This window comes from Benincasa hispida, unplaced genomic scaffold (genome assembly GCF_009727055.1).
Source record: "Benincasa hispida cultivar B227 unplaced genomic scaffold, ASM972705v1 Contig952, whole genome shotgun sequence".
NCBI lineage: Eukaryota > Viridiplantae > Streptophyta > Magnoliopsida > Cucurbitales > Cucurbitaceae > Benincasa > Benincasa hispida.
Genome location: NW_024065284.1, coordinates 37,491 through 61,076, shown reverse-complemented (window position 1 = coordinate 61,076; position 23,586 = coordinate 37,491). Strand labels below are relative to the sequence as shown.

At 30.9% G+C, this 23,586-nt stretch overlaps 3 protein-coding genes across 5 annotated transcripts; 1 reads left to right on the top strand and 2 right to left on the bottom strand.

The window, feature by feature from the left end:
- Positions 1 to 1,055: 1,055 nt before the first annotated feature.
- On the bottom strand, positions 1,056 to 2,488 carry LOC120070123 (CCG-binding protein 1). The gene is made up of 3 exons (XM_039021984.1): positions 2,127 to 2,488; positions 1,975 to 2,048; positions 1,056 to 1,544 (listed from the first exon to the last, which is right to left on the bottom strand). The coding sequence occupies exons 1-3, from the start codon at positions 2,356 to 2,358 to the stop codon at positions 1,230 to 1,232; spliced, it is 621 nt and encodes a 206-aa protein (XP_038877912.1). The 5' UTR covers positions 2,359 to 2,488; the 3' UTR covers positions 1,056 to 1,229.
- A 4,347-nt stretch (positions 2,489 to 6,835) lies between these two features.
- LOC120070121 lies at positions 6,836 to 11,281 on the top strand. Of its 3 annotated transcripts, none has more exons than XM_039021981.1 (5): positions 6,836 to 7,237; positions 8,392 to 8,628; positions 9,843 to 9,926; positions 10,149 to 10,278; positions 11,156 to 11,281. In XM_039021981.1, exons 1-5 carry the CDS (start codon positions 6,966 to 6,968, stop codon positions 11,216 to 11,218), a joined length of 786 nt encoding a protein of 261 aa, XP_038877909.1. In that variant the 5' UTR covers positions 6,836 to 6,965; the 3' UTR covers positions 11,219 to 11,281. The 3 variants fall into 3 exon arrangements, with proteins under 3 accessions (XP_038877909.1, XP_038877908.1, XP_038877907.1); XM_039021979.1 differs by lacking the exon at positions 11,156 to 11,281 and adding an exon at positions 10,494 to 10,721 and having other exon boundaries at positions 6,838 to 7,237; XM_039021980.1 differs by lacking the exons at positions 9,843 to 9,926; positions 11,156 to 11,281 and adding an exon at positions 10,494 to 10,721 and having other exon boundaries at positions 6,837 to 7,237.
- LOC120070122 lies at positions 11,194 to 16,357 on the bottom strand. Its single transcript, XM_039021983.1, has 4 exons — positions 16,191 to 16,357; positions 15,755 to 16,091; positions 11,619 to 11,726; positions 11,194 to 11,525 (listed from the first exon to the last, which is right to left on the bottom strand). The coding sequence occupies exons 2-4, from the start codon at positions 16,055 to 16,057 to the stop codon at positions 11,226 to 11,228; spliced, it is 711 nt and encodes a 236-aa protein (XP_038877911.1). The 5' UTR covers positions 16,058 to 16,091; positions 16,191 to 16,357; the 3' UTR covers positions 11,194 to 11,225.
- Between the last annotated feature and the right edge of the window lie 7,229 nt (positions 16,358 to 23,586).

Below are 23,586 nucleotides of genomic sequence, written 5' to 3'. Positions count from 1 at the left end.
CCAGCATATAGATCTCAAAAAGGTACACAAAGTTTAAAGTTTGCTCAATTTATAAACATGGTTAGGTTTATAAACATGATTGGAAAAAAAAAGTAAGAAAAAATATATGAAAATGAAATAGTCGCTTAAGTTTCATTTGGTAACCATTTTGTTTTTTGTTTTTGTTTTTGAAAATTAAGTTCATGGACACTAGTTACACCTCCAAATTCTTTCCTTTATTATCTACTTTTTATCAATGTTTAACAAACCAAAATGAAATTTTAAAAATTAAAAAAAAAAAAAAAAAAAAAAAAAAAAAAAAAAACTTCAATCATTGTATTTAAGAAAGATGCGAATCTTTAAAAGAAATATAGATGAAATAGGATTAATTTTTAAAAACAAAAACAGAAAACTAAAGTCATGTTTGGTAACCATTTTGTTTTTTGTTTTTTGTTTTTGTTAATTAAACCTATAGATACAACTTTCACTTCCAAATTTATTTTTTTGTTATTTACTTTTTACTAATAGTTTAAAAAATCAAGCCAAATTTTGAGAATTAAAAAAAAATCGTTTTTAAAAAGTTGTTTTTGTTTTTAGAATTTAGTTAAAAATTCAACCATTGAAGTTAAAAAGATGCACATCATTGTATAAGAAAATGATAAAATAGACTTAATTTAAAAAATAAAAATAAAAAATCAAAGGATTATTAAATGATTATTAAATGATTATTAAATGAGATCTAAATTGTTATCAAATAATGCCTCAACTAAAACAAACTTATATAAAGAGATATATGACCAATCCCGCGATTGACTTAATTGCTTGCTTTCTCTGTCAAATAAACCACACGATTTTATTTTATTTCTAATTAGTGATTCAAATGACCTGTTTAATTATTGTTGGATTTACTTCTTTATTTATTTGTTTTTGTTTGGGTTGAGCTTGATTTTAATTAATTGCGGAATTTAAATCTTTCTTAATCATTCAACTTTGAGGCTGGGACAAATTTGGAAGTGTAATTTGAAAGTTTAACGATAAAAAAATGTTTAGAAGACGATTGAAACTCAACTATGGTATATTTTGAAAAATCTAATATATTTTAAACATTATCAGGCAAAATACATAAAAGTGTCATACATAATCACTAATTTTATAGAACAAATATTTACACATTAATTCATCAATCAACTTACTATTCTTCCATCTGCCAAAAAAAAAAAGACCCTAAAAAACTAAGCAAATTTTGAGTGTCAATCTGTTTCATGATCGGGTGCAGGGGAATACCAAGCAGGGAATGCACCTTTGCTCCTAAGCAATCTCGTAAATGGCGAATCTGGCATTCTCCCTTCTTCTTCTTCTTCTATTTCCTCTGCAGATTTTGGCAATCCATCTGGTATTGGGCATTCCCTTCCTCTTCCTTCCACACCCTTCCATGGCTTCCTTGTCTCCTTTTCCTTTCCTTTCCTCTTCTGTATGGCTGTGATCCCGTGTAAGCATCCGATCAACGATTTTACGCCTCCTGCTTGAAGAATCAGCTTCTCCACTTCTTGTTTTGGCGATTCTTTCTGATTTCAACACACACAAACAAACGGTTCATTACTCATTGAGTTTAATTTAATTGAATCTCATCTGTTTTGATTAAAATTAGGTCGATTTAGGGGAAAAGGAAATTTTGAGTGTGAAAGAACGGAAAAACTCGAAGTGAAATCGATCAAGAATCCGTAGAAGCTCACTTCAAGATCTTTTGAATTCGAAATACGCTTTCCAACAGCAAATTAGGCCAGATTTGGGGGGGGAAGGAAATCAAATGTGAAAGACCGGAAAAATCGAAGTAAAATCAATTTTAAAAATCCGTTAAAATCACTGTAAGATCTTCGAGTTCAAAATACGCTTTCCAACAGCAAATCAGGTCAGATTTGGGAGGGAAAAGGAAATCAAACGTGAAAGAACGGAAAAACTGGAAGTAAAATCGATGAAGAATCCGTAGAAACTCACTTCGAGATCTTTGAGTTCGAAATACGCTTTCCAACAGCTATAAGAATCGTCTCCTTCCAACGTCGAGCAATAATCTAAAAGAAATCGCAAAAGATCAGTATAAACACAACATAAAACAGAACAACTTCCTCTGAAGAAATCAATAGACAAACCTGCAAGCTCGTTCTCAGATTTCTCGATCAGAGGCGGTTCTTTGATGGCGCGATCAAGCTTGGTGCGGCTAAACGGCTCGAGCTTCGGAATATAAGCATGGTTTTTGGAAGAACAACGAACAACGGTAGAAGAAAATCTCGGAGAGGAAGATAATCCGATCCGGCGAAGATGAAGATCTGTGTTATCGAGAAGTAAGGGAGATGAAACGGAACGGAGAACGGAGGATTCCATTGTTGAAATCAAACGGAAATCGTAGCTTTTTTGGTGTAGAAATTTTGAGAGAAATTGCGAGGAAGAAAGGTGAGAAGGAAAACTGGATAAGGATGGGATTTTGTTTATTTGTTTATTAATTATTGGATTTGATTTGGGTTTTTTATAATATATAAATATCTAAGGGGTTGTGACGTCAGATAGGTGTGATGATGTGTTTTGGAGCGTCAGATTGGGATGATGTGGGTGACGTGGACAGGTTTGGAAGGGTTTATTGGACCTTTTGACCTTTTTGGATAAAAAGCGTAAGCGGTGGGCCTAAATCTGCTGCGGACATGGTATATGATAACGAAAAACGCGGCGGAGGCCGGCTTTTGAAGACCGGCAACTGTGGGCGAGATTTATTTAAGGATAAAATATCTTTCCTAAATATGGATCTAATTTTTATTTGGTATCTCTTTTTCTTTTGTTGTAAATATCATAAAATATGATGATATACAATTATATCCACACACTTTTAAATTTAAAAGTTGAACCTCAATTTTATCTAAATGTTAAATTAGACCCTTCAATTTTGATAATTATATAAATTATAATATTCGTAAAAGTTTGAGGGTTCAATTTTTACACTTATTATAAGTTTGAGAATCAATTTTAACGTTTTTAGAAGTTTATGGGCGCAATTGTTATTATTGAAAGTAAGGGTATAATTGTAATTACCATCCTATTTAAAGGTTGATTTGTACAATTTGTCTTTGGTATCTAAGGCCTCGTTTGGTAAATTAAATCAATTTCCTCTTCATTTCTTACCGCGATTTGCATCTTTTTTTGCTAAAATAGTTGAATTTTTAGCCAAAGTTAAAAATAATAATAATAATAATAATAATAATAAACTAAAGGACCTATAAGCTTAATTTTAAAAAATTAAATGGTTGTCAAAGAAGATCTAAGTTTTTTTATTATTATTTATTTATAGAAAAGTGACATCTAAGTTTTAAGAAGTTATACTTTTACAACGTTTCAAAATGTATTGACGGAGCCACATAGGGGCCAAAAAGGGCACGTGCTCCCCTCAATTTATCCATCTTTTGTAATTTTAATATAAATTATAAAGTAATATATATTAGTATATGTGAAACTGTTCAAGTTGAGTAACAAAAATAGTGCTAGCTTGTTGACATTTAGTGTTGTTTGGTTGGTAGCAAATAGGAGTTTGACTCTTACTATATGCAACATTTTATTTTGGACGTTTTTATGAGTTTTTACCCAAAATTTTCATCTCTAGTGGGCTTTTAAAGCCCAACTCATGTAAATAGAATATAGTAATGTATCTTTTTTTAATAAACAATGTGACATTTAGAATATTATAATGTGTCGTTTTTTAATAAATAATCAAACAATTGTTTTTTTTTTTTTTATCAGCAACAAGACTGGACAATTTACTTTTTTTTTTTCCTTTTCAAATTCACTCTTCAATCTAAAAAACATTCGATTAAAAATATATCGTTCATTTTTTACACATAATTTTTATATTCGCATTTTACTTTGTATATTTTTGTTTGTTTCCATGTTATTTTTACATTCACGTTTACTCGTGTAGATTTTTTTAATTAATTTAAGAGTTCAAGCAAGAGGATTATTTGCTATCAATCATTTAGATATACAAACTTAACAAGTAAATTTTAAAATCTTCTTAGATTTTAAGTTTTTAGTCTTTAAATCTATATAATATAATGTAATATTCTTATTATTAATACTTTTGTAAAGTTAATTCAAAATTAACACAGAGAGGTATTATTAAAAAAAAATAATAGAGATTATAGAGGTATCATCTTCAAAGACAAAAATGTTTTGGATCTGATCGACTATCTAGACATCCTGATCTAAGAACCAAAATTTATGCTTATAATTACAATATTTGAGATTAAATTAATATAGCATATTTACTAGAAGGTCCTTGTCAATCTCGAAATCATATTTTTTCATTTAAGAATTTTGGTACAAAGTCAAGACGGTTTAATATAGTTTGGTTAAGTGGTTATTCTAACTAGTTAGAATATAACATTTTAAAGGATGTTGCATGGTAAGTGAAGAGTCCGATCGATTTCAAATCATGAAAACTCATAGAAGGCAATTATAACCTAATAAATTAGTTAATATATGAAGTTATGAATATATTTTTTTTTACATTCATTTATAGATTTTTTTTTTTTTGTTAAACTTGTACATACACTCTGCCAATCTTCGCCAAGTTTGAGTTTTGTTCAATGAGATCCCTATGATTTAAGATTTATACATTTGACTTTGGTTTTCACAAAATACTCATTTTTAGTATCAATTATTTAATAATTATTTTAAATTAATTAATGGATAATTAACATGTAAAGATTGAATGAATATTTAGTAAAAATAAAAGTTAAAATTATAAGTTTAGAAATATGGGATAAAAATGAAATAAAACTTAAACTCCAAAGTAAAATTATAATATTTTAAATTAGGAATTAAATTGAAATCAAATTTAAAATTTAAATATTAAGAATATAACATTTTAAAACCTAAATTTAAGAGGAAAATGAAAATCGATGCATGTATATATATTTTCTCGAAATTTCAATTTGGCCAATGATCTTTTTTTTATTACCTTTTTTATTTCGTTTATCTATAGCTCAATTTGTGTATATAAACAAGACGATGCATGTATATATATATTGGCTTGTTGGCCCAACCAAATTCTCCAGTTTGGATATTTGGTAGATTTTTGTGCCTACGAGATATCTCGTGACTTGTGAGAAAATATTTTCATTTTATCATTTTCCCATTTTTTGGGGGGAAAAACCCCATTTAAAGAGATGGATGAGATGATTTTGTTGGATTGATGTGCAAGAAAGTGTGATTTTACCTCCAAAATTCATAGTCATCCAATAAATTATTGCATCAAATCAACCTATTTAATTAAGAAAGTGCAACATTTTTATAACCCTACCACCTCCGAACAATGATTAATTTTAGTGACAACCACTCCATGACTAATATCTACATTTACTTTAGATGGTTAATTATGCATGAAGACCACCTCTAATGATTAACTTCAAAGGCAACCACCTATAGTAGCCAACTTTGACGATCACTTCAGACGACCAACTCTATCGTTCATCTCCAATGACTAACTCTAACGATCAATTCGACCGATCATATACTTAAAAGAAGAAAAAAAAACTCAACTAGCAAAAGTATTTTTACAATTTGAAATTATTGGTTTATCTTGTTTAATAGTCGTCTTTTATAGTAAATTGACATTGAAGGATTGTTTGAGGATATTTGGGTTATTCTTATAGACCTATTTGTCACATATATTTAGAAGGTCAACTACTTCTTAACAGTACCACTACAGTCTAAGAAGATGTATTGTTTGCATCTACTCGATAGGATTGATTATGTTAATGAACAATATTTTTTCTATATGCATGAAATTAGCCTTTTTTGGCCATGTGTGTGTATGTATACATGTATATATAGTTTACGAACATGTAAATTGAGTATTGATGATAATTTTTTTTTTTTTTTTTTTTTTTTTGCGCTTGTTCGACTCTTAGGTTTTACAACCGTTAAAGTATGTCGTAAGATTGTTGATTATATATATAAAAAAAAATAGTTTTTGTTTATCTACATCAAGTGCAATAGTTACACGAAAAAATTTTCAATTTTTATTTTTATTTATTGAGTTCACATCTCAAATGAGTGTTAAAATTTTGGGAAAACATGTGTAATTAAATGGTAAAAAAAAAAACTCATAAAAAATGCATACTTTTGGAAGTTACAAAAAACCGCATCAGGAACCAATAACTCAACTTTATACCTTTAAAACAAATAATTATCAATAACACGCACAATTATTACCTCCAAACAATCATTAACAACTTAGACTATGTTTACCAAACTATAATGAAATTTTATGTAATCGTAACGAAATTCTATCGATGGATAAATTATAATGAGCTTGAATCGCAAATGTAATTAGATTGATTTTGATCGCATTTACTTAAAATTATGAATCTTGTCAGATTTACTGTTGTCGTTACCTAGACCTCTGAGGGTTAAGCGGTATAACAGTAACAATAACGGTAATAGTAAAGATGTCAAAATTGATAATTTTTCAACTATAACAGTAATAATAATAGTAGTCCCAGCATAAATATAATGGAAATGATAACGATAAGATGTAATTGTCAAATCCAATCAGATTGAGTATTATTTATTTATCAATCAGATTACATCATTTCATTACAAATTTGAATGTGAGGTCCACTTATCAATACAAATGTTTAACACAAGTAAATAACAGAATGAATAAACAAATGAGTTTTTTTTAATATATATATTTCCAATGATCTATTACCTTTTCAATAGGGTAAACATGACCTCTTAACTCAACTTATCTCTCCCAATAATAAATTTGTTGCTTAAAAAAAAAAGGAGCAAGAACTTCGCGCCCATTTTTGAAGAAAAAAGCACTTCCCTTTCGCGCCACTCCCACGACTCTCCGCTCGCCATTTCTTGTGAACGCCCCGATTTTCCTGAGCGACACTCCAAACTCTCAAGTGCAATCGGCAGCGGGCAAAGGAGCGGCAATGGTTTCTCGGAGAAAGAGGGGCCGAGGAGGAGGAGACGCCGTCATTGGAAATGGAACCGTCGCCGTGCCTCCTGCTCCAGGTTACGAGCAGCTCAGGGACCAAAGGGTTAGGGAAAATCAAGAGAGGATGCAGAAACTTGGCATTATCGAACTTTCTCTCAAGCTTAAGTCCACCGCCACCGCCTCTCCAAGACAATTTCCCAAAAATTGTTCTCGGAAGGAACCGCCGAACGGATCCCCTGCCGACGAACCCCAGAGGCGCTCTTCGAGGTATTGTTTCTTCTTTCCCCACTTGTTCATATTTTCTGTTTGTTTGTGAGGGGAAAATGGTAGTGAAAGAGTTTTGAACGTTTCGAAAGTTTTGTTGTTTTGATGCTCTCTGCATTGAGTGAGTGAAACAATGAATGTAATCTCTGTTAAAGTATTTCATATATATTACATTAAATTTATCTACTTAGAAGGTATTTGGTCCAAGGAGTTAGAAGGGTGGAGTTGTTAACTCGATTCCTTGTGTAGCTCAAAGAGTTTCACTAAAAGAACATCAATTTAATGCTTTATGAACTCCTTAAGCTCCACGACTAAGTATTCACATACTTCGCAACTCTATTCCTTACCTCAAAAGCCCACTCAAGCTTTTAAATTTAGTAAGTTTAGTGGTTAATTATCATGGGCTTGAGAGGTCTTGTTTTTGAACTAAGAGTACTATGTCAATATGTCACTTTTCGCTCAAATAATATCGATATCCACTTCTTTAGTCTTTGTGCAAAATTTCAAGCCCACACGTAAAGAGATTACTAAAATATTAATCTTAGGTTAAGCTTATTGTTACCTATAAGCTTAGGTTGTAAGTTTTTGGGTGAGGGGTAACTTAGAAATGATTTCAAATATTAGTTTAGAAATGAAATTCTTTGTTACTTTCTCATTTCTCTGGGTTCTCGAGATTGGACACCAATCACTTGCATTTTCATGTCTCACGTTTTCAGATTATGGATGGTGGAGTTTCCTTTACAAATTGTTCTTCGTTGACCCTTGGTTAGATAGGAAAGAAATATGGCTAGACAAGGATTTCTTCAGAATATGTTTTTAAGGTATAGTAGAGCGTGAAGAGGGTTCAAATGTTGCCATGAATTTGCTGAATTGACTTAGTTCTGAACTTGTTTAGACTTATGTTTCAGAAAATGGTCCTTTCTTGACATGTCTGAACACGTTCACAAGATTTTGAGGTGCTTTCAGATTTACTCTAATTTTCTTCGCAAAATATATGGATCAAGTAACAAAAACACAGAAATCAAGCCAATCAACTTAGTCTTTGATTGTCAAGACTTTCTCTTGAGAAAAAGGAAAATGATTGGCAATCAATTTAACATTTGGCCAACAGGCAAGTTAGTGGCAGTTGTGGGATTGATATCGCTTATGATGTCCAGGTTGAAGACATTGACTCCAGTTAGCTATGCAGAGATCCGTCCAAAAACTAAGAAGGAAAATTCTAGAAGTATTGAGATTCGCATAAAAGAAGGCTCGCAACCAGAAATTTACACAGAAGAAGATGCCAAGCTGTTAGGAGATTGTGAATCAAATTGGATTCTTGGTGTGGATGGATATGGTCAAGATGGGAAGCGTGTGTATGATCCTGTCAATGGAGAGTCGTGTCATCAATGCAGGTAATACTAGTTTCTAATTTCCTTTTATTTCTTAAGGTTATATTGTCTTGTAGATGATGGTCATTCAAATCCTAAACCTTAAACCCTCAAAAGTTATAATATGTATCACATACGATGTTAATAGTATCAAGTATGCAATGTTTAATTACTGAATTTATATTTTAGTTTTATAATTTTCATTGACAAAGAAAAAATGAAAGAATACAAAATAGTACCTATAGAATAATTACGAAAGATCTTCAAAAACGAAGCTCAAATGTGAAATATGAAATTATCTAGTTTTAGCTCTTTTTTTGTGTCAATTTTTGACCCATTGATAGCAGTGAGTGAAATTTGGCTCACACTAGTAAATAGATGCTCAAGCTCCTAACCTCCTACTTTTCAGTGTGGTTTATTTGTATCGATCGATTTATATTTCATTCATAAATAAGTGTCCGCTAATATTTTTTTTGTCTACTAAAAATAAATCAAACTAGAAAGTAAATATAACCTCCTATCTAATAGAGGGCTTTGGGGTAAATCATATTTCCTCATTCTGTTTAACTATCTCAAGTGTGCTCACTTGTGGATTTTGATTTCCATGTATCTTAAATCTCTCCAAGTTATTCTTATTTGACCACCAATATAGGAAGTGTTTTTTAGGCAAACTTGTTAAGAACCTCTGGTTCTATCTGACTCAATGGAGTCTTACATCCCATTTGCTTAGAGCATTTTTTTTTTAAAATAAAGAAACATTTCATTGATAAATGAATTCAAGGGAGAACCCCAAAACAAAACACTTATAGGTGATTACAAAAGAAAACCCAACCCTTATAGGTGATTACACTTATAGGTGCTTAATTTTGCATAATGAAAAAGTAGTAAATAGAATTCAATCCAAAAATCGGTCAAAAGTGGAAAAAGAGTCGCGAAAAAAGCGCCCATTCCTCACGCCCCATGAGATCCAAAAGAAAGCATGCACCAATGCCAACTAAATCGTCTTCTTAGTACTATCAAAATGATGACCCATCAATAATGTAGCAAGAAGATAAAAAATAGTGATGAGGAAACGACATAGATAAAGAAAATAGTTCATAGGCACAATGTAAAGACTTGCTTGTGCTCTTTTGTCTCTTATATTTTCTATTATATCATAGACTTTACCATCTTCACCTAGTTTTCAATCAGTGTCTTTGACAATTACCTGTTGCGATGATCTACCTCATGACTGGCAGGCAGAAAACCCTTGGTCACCGTTCACATTGCAGCAAATGTAGATTAGGCCAAGGGCAATTATGTGGAGATTGCTTGTACACACGGTAAATCTATAATCTGCTGATTTTTAGAGGACTATGAAATTTTCAATCTCTTTTCTTGATGATCTTGATTTTTTTTTAAATTAAAGGAAATCTGTTATTCTGATTAGTATAGGAACATATTTGATCATTCCTATGGTTTTATTGAGAATATGCATTGGATTTCTTGCACTTTTCTGCAATTTATATGAACAGTTAACTGTATGCAATTTCCATTTTATATAGGTATGGAGAGAATGTGATGGAAGTGAATTTGAATCCCAATTGGATCTGCCCAGTATGTAGAGGTATTTGTAACTGCAGTCAGTGTCGACAATCAAAAGGATGGATGCCGACTGGTGCTATATATAGAAAGGTTAGGTTCTGTACATTTACATGTATATACAAATGCTTTCCTTTTAGATTCCAGCATGTCTCTTGATTCAGAAATGATGTAAGCTTTTGTAAGGAAATATCTATAGAACTTCGTTTTTTCCTTGTATATACAACGCGTGGCAGAGAATAGTCGAATTCTAGGATGGTAGATTAATAGCCTATTTGGAATGATTTTCTAAATACTCTGTTTTTTAGGCCCGCAATTTGGGTTTCAAGTCTGTGGCTCATTATCTCATTCAAACCCGCTGTAGTCAGACGAACCAGAAAGGCTCAAGTTCAGAACATGTAGGTGCTGGAGATAGTTCACAAGCTTTGCCAAACACAGGATTGGAGAACGACCAAGAGGAGCATGACAATTCCCAGTCCTCTGTCGATAGCCTCGACTTTGAATGTATAATGGAATAAGCTCAATTTTCAGAAAGTCAGTATCTTTACAAGAATGGCATAGAAGAGGGGAGAAGAATGATAAGTCTAAGTTGGATTCTAACATATTGGAACAGAAATTTGTTTTTTGATTGACATCACAGAGGATCTATATCTCTATCAGGACATGATCTTGATGAAAATTCACCCTATGATCAAGATCATGTAATTTTGTGAGGTGACTAAATAGAAAAGGAAAAAAGAGATCCCTTCAGATCTGCTTTGGTATAGAAAACTTTACCATCTATGATGGTCACTACTCTCATTTCTGCAGAATACAGTGTAGCCATAGAATTCAATGATATTATGCTGCATTATGTATATATATGTGTGTGTATGCTGAATCTTCAATATTATACAATATCTTACAAAATGTTTGGACCGATGACAAAACTATAATCTTTCCTATAAATAAGCCATCTTGACATGTGCAGATCATAGCTCTGAACTATGATATGAAGAATATCGTTTCCTTGCCTATAGAGCTGAAGATGTAAAAGATTTTTACCCGAATGGATTGGTGACGGTATCACGAACATCGGAGAAAAGTTTGTAGAGGGAGAAACGCCTGAGATTGTCGACTTCATACCAGGAGTTGAGGACTTCCAGGTTCTTGTCTGTCCCCGAAAATGCAAGTTGTATGCTTAAATTGCAGTCAACAGAACCACCATTGTACTTACATTTGGAGCTTTGAACTGCACAATCTTGGTTGTCCAGGCAAACTGAAAAATCCCCGCTGCATTTATCACATCCAAATTTCTTCCACAACAGGTTTTGAAGAGTGCCCTTTTGAAATTCAAAAACCTGGAACAAGCAAACACTTTTGTTATTATTATTATTACAATCTTGATCTTCCTTTTCCTTTTCCTTTTCTTTGCACATGCTTTATAGGCTTACCAAAGTGAAACTAGTTATGGTATGAGAATTATCAGTAATCATTACTGGGAGAGATCTTGCTGCATACTTCTTCCCAGCAAATGCTACCATATACCCACCATTCATAGCCTGCAAACCAATATTTGGGAGGAAAATTAGAGTTCATAATCTAATAATTAAGGTTCCGTTTGATAATCATTTGATTTTTTACTTTTGTTCTTTAAAGTTAAGCTTATTTTATTTACATTTCTTACGATAATTTGCATATTTCTTAAGTACAATGGTTAAATTCTTAGCTAAATTTTAAAAATAAAAACAAATTTTTGAAAGTTATTTTTTTAGTTCTCAAAATATGGCTGTCTTTTAAATTATTGGTGAAAAAGTATATAACAAATGAAGAAATTTGGAGGTGAAAGTAGTGTTCATAAACTTAATTTTAAAAAACAAGAGCAAAAAAACAAAATAGTTAACAAATAGAGTCTAAATATGACTATTTTTGTTTTGAACAAATATAAATAATTGATTTAAAATTGAAATGGATGCAATTGCCTTAATCTTGCTTCCGAAAATATCATATAACTTCATGTAGTAAAATCATCTACCAAAATCTTCCATTATTCATTATTTCAACATTAAAAAAGGTAGTGACCCACCCATGGGTTGACCAATGAAAAAAAATTGTTTAAAGTGTATGATTTGGGGAAGTTTTTCCCTAATTTGTGCTAGAGTTACAAATGCTTCCAACTGCTAACTAGACATATTTGAAAGGGTAACATTTTTAGCAAGTTAATTAGTGTAGGTTGGAATCTTGTTTCAAATTGGTAGAACTCTAGTTGAATAAGTTGTCATCCATTCTATTTATCTTGGATTGACATATTAGTGCACTACATTAAAGGGAGATTGATAATTTTAACAGGACATGTATGGAATGACCGTATTATATTTTACTCTTCTTTATAGAACACTATCATTAAATAATTTATTAATTTATTATTTATTTAATTCATGGACCCCATATATAATTTTTAAATTTTATTTTATGACAAGAAAGAAGTTAGTACTAAAAATTTTATATACTACTTTGGGACTAAAAATTTTCTTGATTCTAGCCCATTGATTATAACTAGAAACACCATCAACTTATATAAAATTATTTTTGGAGAAAATATCTATTTATTACCTCTAAATTTTAGAAGTTGTATCAATTTAAACCATGAATTAATAATTGAATAAATTTAAACCTTGTATTTTTGTAACTATCTCAATTTACACTCTTACATTTTGTTTGAAAAAACTTTATGTGAAACTTATAATTATATCAATTAAATCCTTAAATTTTTCTAAATGAATCAATTTAAGTTCTTAGTCCGAGTTTCTTTTGAGAATCGTCTATGCATTTACTCCAATAGTCTATTTTGTAAAACCGATATCTGAGAGAGTTTACACACATCTGAGAATTAATGCATTAAGGATTTTCAAAGATAATTGTAATGAATAGCTTAAATTGACTAACTTAGGTAAATTTAGGAGTTTATTTCCCTCAAATTATAAGTTTCACACAATACTGGTTGAACAAAATCTGAAAGAAAGTATAAATTGTCACCGTTACAAAAGTTTGGGTTTAAACTTTTTTTAAGATTTAAATTAATACAATTATTATTACTTCAAAATATTGATATAACCTCCAAAATTTAGAGGTATGGATTGATATTCTTTTTTTAATTTTTATTACTGGATATGGAAAGTATATTTTTGAATTACACAACCAATCATTACCAGAAAGCAATCACATCGTCACAACCTTAGTTAATAATTTTATAACTAACATTTTGAAGTGGAAGTTCTTTTATAATGTTAACGTTTGAAGTTTATTTACTATAACAATTACAGAGTGGGAGATTGAACCTCAGAGTTCTAAAGACGAAGATCATGTCAATATTGCTAAGCCAGTTAAATTTTCATTTCTAGGATCGACAACGAGGTCGAGGCGAGGCAGGGAATCCCCATTCCTGTCCCCGCAGGGGTATTTCCCCATCCCCGCCCCCGTCCCCACCAACTGAAGGCGGGGACAGGGACGGGGATTCCCAACAGGGAAACGGGTTCCCACATGGACCTATCCCATTTTTTTAATATATATATATATATTAAAAAATAAAAAAAATTAACGAGGAAATGGAATCGAACGGGGACGCCCGCCCTCCCGCCTCGTCCGATCGGGGACCTGGTTTGACCCCATCCTAGATTCAAACTGGGATTCCCTGCCCCGTCCCCGCCTCATTCCCGACTGGGGACTCGGTTTGACCCACATCCCTAGTCAACCTGGGATTCCCTGCCCCGATCCCGCGGAGACCCGACCCGCGAGATCTTTGCCAAACCCTATTCATTCCACCCTTATCAGAGCTAAAAATGTAAAGAGAAGAAAATAAGTGGCGATATCTATAATTTTTTTTTCTTTAAATTTCACATTCCCTATAATTCTCTACAATAATAATTAAGAAAGAAAATCACTCATTATTATCTGTTTTATGCGTTGAATAATCTTATGCATCACACCATTCCGCTAATTAGAGTGGCAACAGAGTCGGGACGAGGCGGGGGAGTCCCATCTCGTCCCCACGGGGGATATTTCCCCCATCCCCACCCCGTCCCCACCAATTGAAGGCAGGGACGAGGACGGTGATTCCCCGCCGGGAAACGAGTCCCTGTGGGGACCCATCTCCCCTTTATATATTATATATATATATATATATATATATAATATATAATATATATATATTATATATAATATAATATATTATATATATATATATATATTTACAAAAAATAAAACAAATTAATCGGAGACGGGGACGGGGCGGGGGTGCCCTCTCTGTCCCCGCCTGGGGACTCGGTTAGAATCCCTGGTTTGATTCCATCCCCGGTCAAGATCGGAGTGGGGACCCGACACCGCGAGGATTTTTGCCAACCCTACTGCTAATAAACTTGGTGTACGGACACCCTATTTATTTTGTAGTTTTTTTTAAAAAAATATATTTTTTCAATCTTTAGATTTTGAGTCTAATTATCATTTGGTCCATAAATTTCACCTGTTACACACTTAGTATGAAGTTTTTAGTTTCGTTTCAATCTAGTAAGTTTCAAATGTTGTAATATTATTATTGAGATTTGAATTTTGTTTTAAATTTGGTAGGTTTCAAGATTTACACTTTTAATCCCGACTTTTTATTAAAATTCACTTCCAGTCATTAACCTTAATGTCTATTAATCAATTTAAAATAATTATGAAGTGAATTTAAAATTTAAAATTTTAATAGTGATGGAAAGTAGTGAAACTTAATTAATCATAATTCATTTAAATTAATTAATAGACATTATCGTTTAACACTAAAAGACAAAAAGTAAGTATTTAGTTTTATGAAAAGTGTAAATCTTGAAATAGACCAAATTGAAACAAAAGTTATATCTCAATGGTAAAATTGTAATATTATAAAATCATTAAATTAAATTGAAATCAAATTAAAAAATTGGAATAAATGTGTAATATTTTTAAATTTAAGGACCAAATGAAAACTATATCTAAGGACAATTTTTTTTTTCTATTTAGTAATTGTTTTTTCCTCTTTTAGGATGTTATTGGCAAAATTATTTTATATTAAACATTAACATATTATATTTAATTGATATTAATTATAAATTGACTACATTTTTACCATTTATTTATAAAAATCATGGATGATGTATTAAAAATTCTATAATAGAGGTTGAGTTTAGCTCAGTGGTATTAATATACATTCCCTTCTTAGAGGTTAGAAGTTCAATCTCCTACCTTGTAATTAATTATACTAAAAAATTTTATATTTGATAAGTTTTTAAATTTCTAGATAATAATATCTCGGTTATAAAAATTCCATATTATATGAATTTTTAAGTTTCTAGATAATAATCTCCGTTTTATAAGTGAAATCACCAAAACAATGATATTAAATGTTAGCCTAAAATTGAAACAAACATAACATACCCTAATTTCATAATTGTTTTTTTTTCTCTCTCTCATGGGATGTTCTTGGCAAAAAAACAGGGGAAGAAAAACGATATCAATTTTCATGAATGAAAATAGCACGGGATGAACAACATGAAAAGATGAATCAGATACATACCGGATTGAATGTGGAGCTATTAATGGTGAGGAAAGAGAGTTGATCGACCTCAGGTCTAAAAACAGCGAGTTGAGCGTTTTTAGAAGCCAAAGCAAGACGAGAATCACAAGGCGATAATTGAATCTGATCTTGAAAGAATGATTCCTTGGAGGAAAACGCTACACCGAAAGTAAATCCATCTGATCTCTGAATCTTCGAATCCAAACAAGGACTGTAAATATCGTTCGTATTGATCCCTTCCACAGCCAAAAGCAGCAGCAGCATCACAATTAAAGCCACAATCATCATCCTCATCGCATCCATTCTACCTTCGATTAACCTCTTCAAACATCAAAACCTGAGAATCAAGGAGATTTTCCGGAAAATCAGAGGAGGGAAAACCCTAGGAATGTGAAGGGAAGGGGAAATTGAAAAGGAAATTAAGTTAATTACGTACCTGGAGGATTTGGGGAAGAAGCTGGCAATACAATTATGAGATTGTATTTCGGATTTTTTGTTGTTTCAGAAATCATTTGAAGCAGAAAAAGGGGAAGAAGAAATGTAGAGAGAGAGAAGAAGAAGCAGAGGCTCTTCGTGAACGCGGGAAACGGTTATATCGGTGGTCCAGTTGGATCTCAAGAAACAGTTCAAATTTAAACACGTTGGTTCATTCCATTTTTAAATTGCGCAATTAATCGTTAAATAAATATAATATAATATGAAATATATAAAATAAATAAATAACAAATAATAAATTTCTCCACTTTCTCCAATCTTTTTTGGATGATCACCAATATGTGTCTTTTAAAACTCACCAAACGTCACTATAGGTAATTTGGCAAGTAAAAGGTAGATTACATGGATACTAATAGGGTGTAATCTTGAGACACATAGATAACATATGAGATGATAAAGATAAATGACACATAACCAATGTGCACTAATAATGAGTATCTACATTGCACCTAATTTAATATATTTATAGTATTCCCCGTTAGATGTCCATTATATATGAAATATGCTTAGTAAAAAACCTTATTAGGAAAAAAACCCACTGGAAAAAAAATCCCAATGAAGGTAAAAAAGTACATATTTCATTTAACCTGATACTCTTAAAATGTATATTTACTCCTTCATGGAAACGTCATCTGAGATCTCTGAGTTGCCACATTCCAATGTTGTGCACTAGTTTCTCAAAGGTTGCAGTAGGTAATGCCTTTGTAAATAAGTCTGCCATATGATCTTTTGAATAAATTTGTTGTACAGTGATGTCGCTATTTTTTTTCAAGATCATGAGTGTAGAAAAGTTTGGTGAAATATGTTTTGTTTTATCTCCTTTAATATATCCCCATTTGATTTGGGATATGCATGTTGTATTATCTTCGTATAATATCATTGGAAGATTTTTACTAGAAGACAAATCATATGTTCCACGAATGTGCTAAGTTATTGATCTTAGCCATACACATTTTTGACTCGCCTTGTAAATTATAAGAATTTCAGCATGATTTGAGGAAGTGTCTTTTATGGTCTGTTTCACAGATCGCCATGATATAGCAGTTTCTCTACATATGAACAAATAACCTATTTGAGATCTAGCTTTGTGCGGATCAGATAAATATCCAAAATATGCATATCCAACTAGATCAAATTTTGATTTATTTGAATAAAAAAAACTCGTGTCGATCGTTCCTTTGAGATAACATAGTATATGCTTAATTCCGTTTCAATGAATTTTTGTTGGAGAAGAACTATATCTTGCTCATAAATTTACTGAAAGTGCAATATTTGGTATTGTATTATTAGCAAGATACATACGTGCATCAATTGCACTAAGATATGGTACTTTAGGACTAATAATTTCTTCATTATAATCTCGAGGTCGAAATATATCTTTCTTCGCATCTAGTGAACGAACTTCCATTGAAATGTTCAATGGGTGTGCTTTGTCTATATAAAATATTTTCAAAATTTTTCCCGTATAAGTTGTCTGATGAACAAATATCCATATGCTAAGTGCTCAATATGCAAGCCAAGACAAAATTTTATTTTTCCGAGATCTTTCATCTCAAATTCTTTCTTAGGATATTCTATTGCCTTTGAGAGCTCTTCAAGAGTCCCAATTATTTGAAGTCATCAACATATACAATTATAATAAAAAATCTTGATTGTGATTTATTTATAAAAACACATGGACATATTGGATTGTTTTGATATCAATCTTTCAAAAAATATCCACTCACGTAATTATACCACATTCGTTCTGATTATTTCAATCCATATAGCAATCTCTGTAATTATCAAAGGATCCATATAAAAGTGCCTTCATACACAGTCAGACCAATTAAACATCTTAGTGTAATTGCATCTACCATTGGAGAATATATTTCCCTAATCAATACCAGGTCTTTGTGAAAAACTTTGTCTAATTAGTCTTGCTTTTATATCTTGTAACCTCATTATTTCATTTGTTTTCCTCGCAAATACTCATTTGTATCCCACAGGTTTGATAACACATGTTTTGAAAGTGAGTTTAATTCTGCCTTGATTGTTTCTTTCCACTAAAGCCAATCTTTTCTATGTCGACATTATTTAACAGATTTTGGTTCAGAATTCTCATTTTCAAATATAATACCAAGAGCAACATTATACGCAAAATTGTTGTCAATAACTTCATGAGTTCAGTTCCTTATTTTTCCTGTCATGATATAGTTTATTGAAATCTCAATATTATCTTTATGTATTCCATCTTCCTCATTAGTCATGTCATAAATTTATTCATGGTATTAAGTCTTCTTGACTATTAATTATTTTTTTTTCGAGGATTTTTATCTTTGGTACCCACGGGTCTACCATGCTTCTGTTCCAACTGACTTGTTCCAACTGACTTGACTCAATAGTGACAACTTGGTGTGTTGGGATATCAATTTTCTATAACATTTGCAGCTATATGTGACTTAGTTACTTTCTTGGCATCTATAAATGCATATGGTAATTAATTTGCTATATTTTACAAATGAATTATCTTATGAACTTCAAGTTCACGTTGATATGTATGGGGATCTAAAAGAGACAATAGCGATGCATTTCATGTAATTGTTTTTCAACTTCTTAATTTCTCTCTAATGTTGAAAATTTTGTCTCATTAAAATGTTGTAAATAAGGAACCCAATAAATAAAAACTTAATATAGAAAAATAGTCAAACCTCTCCCAATTGTTTTCCGCAGTATACTAATTGAAACATACCACGAATAGGTATTCTGACCAAATTAATGTATAACAACAACATATGTGAACATAATTATTGTGTATTTATAATCTAGAACTGAAACTCTATATAAGTACTTGCAAAAAAAAAAAAAAAAAAAGGTTAATGGACGGTACTTAGTTCAAAATAGTAAATAATAAACACAAATTCTCAGTCAAACATAACAAATCCTCAACAAGTTCTATGATTATGTAGAAAAAAATATAAAAATTAAATAAGAAAACAAAAATTTTAGATAAACTAATATTTAAAAATAAGATAACATTAAAAAGAAGAAGAAGAAAAAGATGAAAGGATAAATGAAAAATTGGAGTAGAGTGAAGTTTCGAAAGAAAGATTTTGATACTATTTAAAAAAAAGGAAAAAGAAAAGAAAGAAGCAAATAACTTATTATACCTCGTAAAAATGGTACGATGTTATACAACCCAATTTTCCTTTTCCTGGTTTATTAAAATGGTAGGACACCTTGTAAAGGGAAAAGAAAGAAGCAAATAATAAAAGTGTAACAAAAGAAAGAAGCAAATAATAATTTTTTAAAAAATCATTATTCGTTAGTTAGTTAATTACATTGTAATTTTAATATGTGGTTGAAGAAAAATTGGTAAACAACAAAAGAAAGAAGTAAATAATGACTACTTATTGGAGAGTTCACAATTTTGTGAAATAAGAGACTGAAATTATTGAGAATACAAAAATAATTATCGATCAATTATTTCTCTTCCTCTTCATCTTTTGATTTCGAATTCACCATCTCTATTTTGTTTCATCAAGCCTCCATCGCACTTTTTCCTGTCCATAAGCTCATCTAGAAAGTTATTGCTTCATCTAAATGTCTCATAGTATGAGTTCAAAGCGTGATATGATATCTATACGTTGAAGAATCACAACAGCAACTCCAATCCTAATTTGCAGAAATCGATTAAGAAAAGCAAATACTTCTCACTATCAAGATTTTCTTTGGTGTTTATAAAAGAATTGGCGAAGAATAATTTGGAGCATGAAAATGTATCATGACATCAGCTCCTCTACAAAAGAAGTTTTCAGGAAGTATTTAGGCAATAACTCGGGAAAGAAAGCGAATTAGGAGTGTTGTGTTGTGTTTTAAGTACTTTGAGATATCAAAGAAGAAGAAGCAAAATAAATGTATAAAATAAAAGGTAAAATGAAACAATAAGGATGATATAAGTTTTGAAATAAATACAAAAAAGAAAAAAAAAAGAGGAAAAAGAGGAAAAGAATGAAAGAATCAAAACAATAAGAATAATATGAGATTTGAAAAAAAAAATATAAAGATGAAAGAGAAAAGAAATGGAAAATAGTGAGATTTGAAAACAAATATTTGATATTATCTCAAAGTTTCAAACAAATAAGGGAGATTTTATAGGCTACAATATAGGAAGATCAAAATTTAATTATGACATAATACAAAATATTATTGAGGACATTTTAGGATTAATTAAAAAATACATCACATGTAATGGAGATATTTTGCCATAATTCAAAAGAATCCTATCATTTGCTATTTTTTCAAATAATGGTGTAATTTCGATTATTTCCCTGAATATTCCTTTAAATTACAAGTTTTTCTTAGTTCAACAATTTCAAGGAGATTCAACCATCAACCTTGCATATCTTAGGTTTGTATACTCAAAATTTATTTGCAAATATTAGTTTCCAACTTCCTTTTTTACATTTTCTTTTCATTTCAAATTCAAAAACAACTATTAGCGCTAATTAAGATTCCAAATATTGATGTCAATAAAAATAATGGTTTTGTTCTTTGAAAGTATCGATGTAATTTTTTAGAATATTTATGAAAATTATTATAATTAGTAATGAAATTTTAACGGTGGTTTAGTAAGACTATAATTGACCATTTTTAATAATCAATTATATAAAGTGAGAAAACATTTAGGTATATTACAAATATTTGTGTAAATATCGATGTCTGAGTAAAAATTTAGTAAAGAAATGGAAGATAATTACATCCACTTCCCGAGCTCCTCTTGGATATGTCACTCAAACTTGACTCTTTCCACATCTTAGAGTCAAACCGTTATAATGTTTCTTTCGAGTGCAGAAATAAACCTGATACTTTCTACGATTGAGGATCAAACCGTTACAACTACTATTTTTAGGGATAAAGAGCAACCCTTACAATAAATTTGGAAATGAAGAACAAGATGCGAAAAACTCTCTCTAAGAGTAGATTTAAAATCACAATACAATATATATATCTCAAGTATAAGATGAAAAGAAGAAAATTAAAGCGGAGAGAATAACAATGAAAACTTTATGTTTTATGGAAGATTGAAAATAATGAAATCTGTCATTGAAATGTGTGGAAGATGAAAAGTTTAAAAAGAGAGAAGGAGATGAAAACCAAATTCAATTTGGGTCTTTGGATCTTAGAAAAGAAAAATGAATGGTGGAGATTTTTCTTCTTCATTTTTTTTTTTAAAAATCAACTAGCCATTAGATACAGACATAAAATAATATTAAACTCATTTTCTTTTTAAAACCAATAAAAAAATCAAAAGCTCACCACGTGTCTAACTAGCGGTTAGACACAAACATAAAATAAAATAATATTATATATTTTTTAAAAAATAATGTTCTTTAATGATCCAACAAAAAACAAAAGTCTACCATGTGTCACTCTCCCAAGGCTCCAAATGACACTTTTTAATTAGCTCCACATCATCACCTCGGGTATTTTTTCCGTTAAGCTTGTTTTGACTATATCTTTTTCATTTTAGTTCCAATTTAAGTGATTCAAATTGTGTTCGATTCATTATTCCAAACTCTACATAGTAAACACTTCAAAATACTTAAATTATTAGTGAATTAAAGTAAATTTTTTTATCATCAAAATATCAATTAGTCAATTAATTAAAATTAATTAATTAAGGGCCAAAAAACCAACATTTATCTTTTTGATTGAGCCCTTTCAGACATCGATTCATTTTGGCACTATTGAAGCATGACAACTCTTGTGTACATTCCAACTCATTTGTTAATGCCGTGTTCGAATTTTGGTCTTACATTTAAACCTCTAGCTAAGTTTGTAGATGTTACTTGGGGTGTCTCTGCATCTATTATATCAGGCAAAAGGATTGTTTATGAAAATTCTGATTCTACGAGATATATTTTCCTTGTTTGAAAAATTTTGTCTGTAGTCTTTTTGCAGATATCTTGCCTTTATTGTGTGCGATTGTTTTGGAATCTAGGGTTTCTCATTTTCTTTTCCGCTGTGCATACTTAAAAGATTGATGATTGGTGTTTTAGGTTGGTCGTTTTATAAAAATTATGAGTGTCATTGTCTCATGAGAATGTTTTCACAAATGTTTCAATCTTTGAAGAAATGAAGGTCGTGTAGCTGTATTTTGGAGGTTTATGCTGAGTTATATTGTCTTATTCTTCAACATCTTGAGAAGGGATTCTCAAGCTTAGAGAGAGTCTAAGCTATTCAAGTAGAGTGGTCTCCATTTTAGTGGGAAAGATAAAGTCCTAGTGAGAGGGAATCTCACGGTTTAAGGGGGTTTATGTCACTTCAAGAGGGAGTCTCAAGCCTAGGGAGAGCCTAAGTAATCCTTCACTAATATCCATACTTAGAGGAAGCCTAGGTCTCAAAGAGAGGGAGTCTCACTTCTAGGGGAGCCTAGTTGTTCTATTGAGTGGTTGAGCTCTATGGTGTCACCGTAATCGTGTGTGCATTCCAGAGATAGGTATAACGTTGTAATTGCTTAATATTTATATTAGTGAAGTTATCTTTCCTGGGCACACTGCCCCTAAATGTAGGTGTATTTCACTGAACTGGATTACTAAATTTTGGTGTCTTTTTTCTTATTTGATTGTTTCTTTCTATCTTAATGTTCTTACCCTCTGTGAACAAGAATAAAAAAAACTAGTGACCCAAACAAAACAACATTAGTTTAATTCAATTTCTTGGTCTAAGTAATTTGCGTTAAATATAATGATTAAAATGTCACAAGATTTGAGAATCAATAAATTAGTCAAAAATGAGTAATCAACAAGTTACCATTTATACAAACAATACCTTACCAGTTATAGACGACCTTGAATGCTAAAAGCTTACAACAGTGCAACATCGTATAATAACTTCAGATATCCTCTAAAACTCTAGATGCCGAAGCCTAGTTGCAATGAATTGAAGAGAACTGCTTAAATAGGAATCATTTCAAAGGTTTGTTACATTTAACTACAAAATATAAATCAAAGTGGATTCACTTTAGATGCTAATGCTCAATTCAACACATAAAAATCTGGACATCCTCTGAGATTATAAATGTTGAATGCAAGGGATCAAAGAAGACTGCTTAAATAGGAAACAAATCAAAGGCAATTCACATATAAACATATAAAAAAAATTCAAAAAAACAAAACCTAATTTATTGAAGTTCATCTATTATTTAGTTATGTGAAGTAGATTGACTTTGGTTCTTTTTGTTGAAAATGGAATTTAGCAGGTAGTTGATTATTCATAATTACTTTTGGCTACTAATGTCAAGTGCTTCTATTAAATGAGGTTTTGTTTTTTATTTTTGAATTTTTTTATATGTT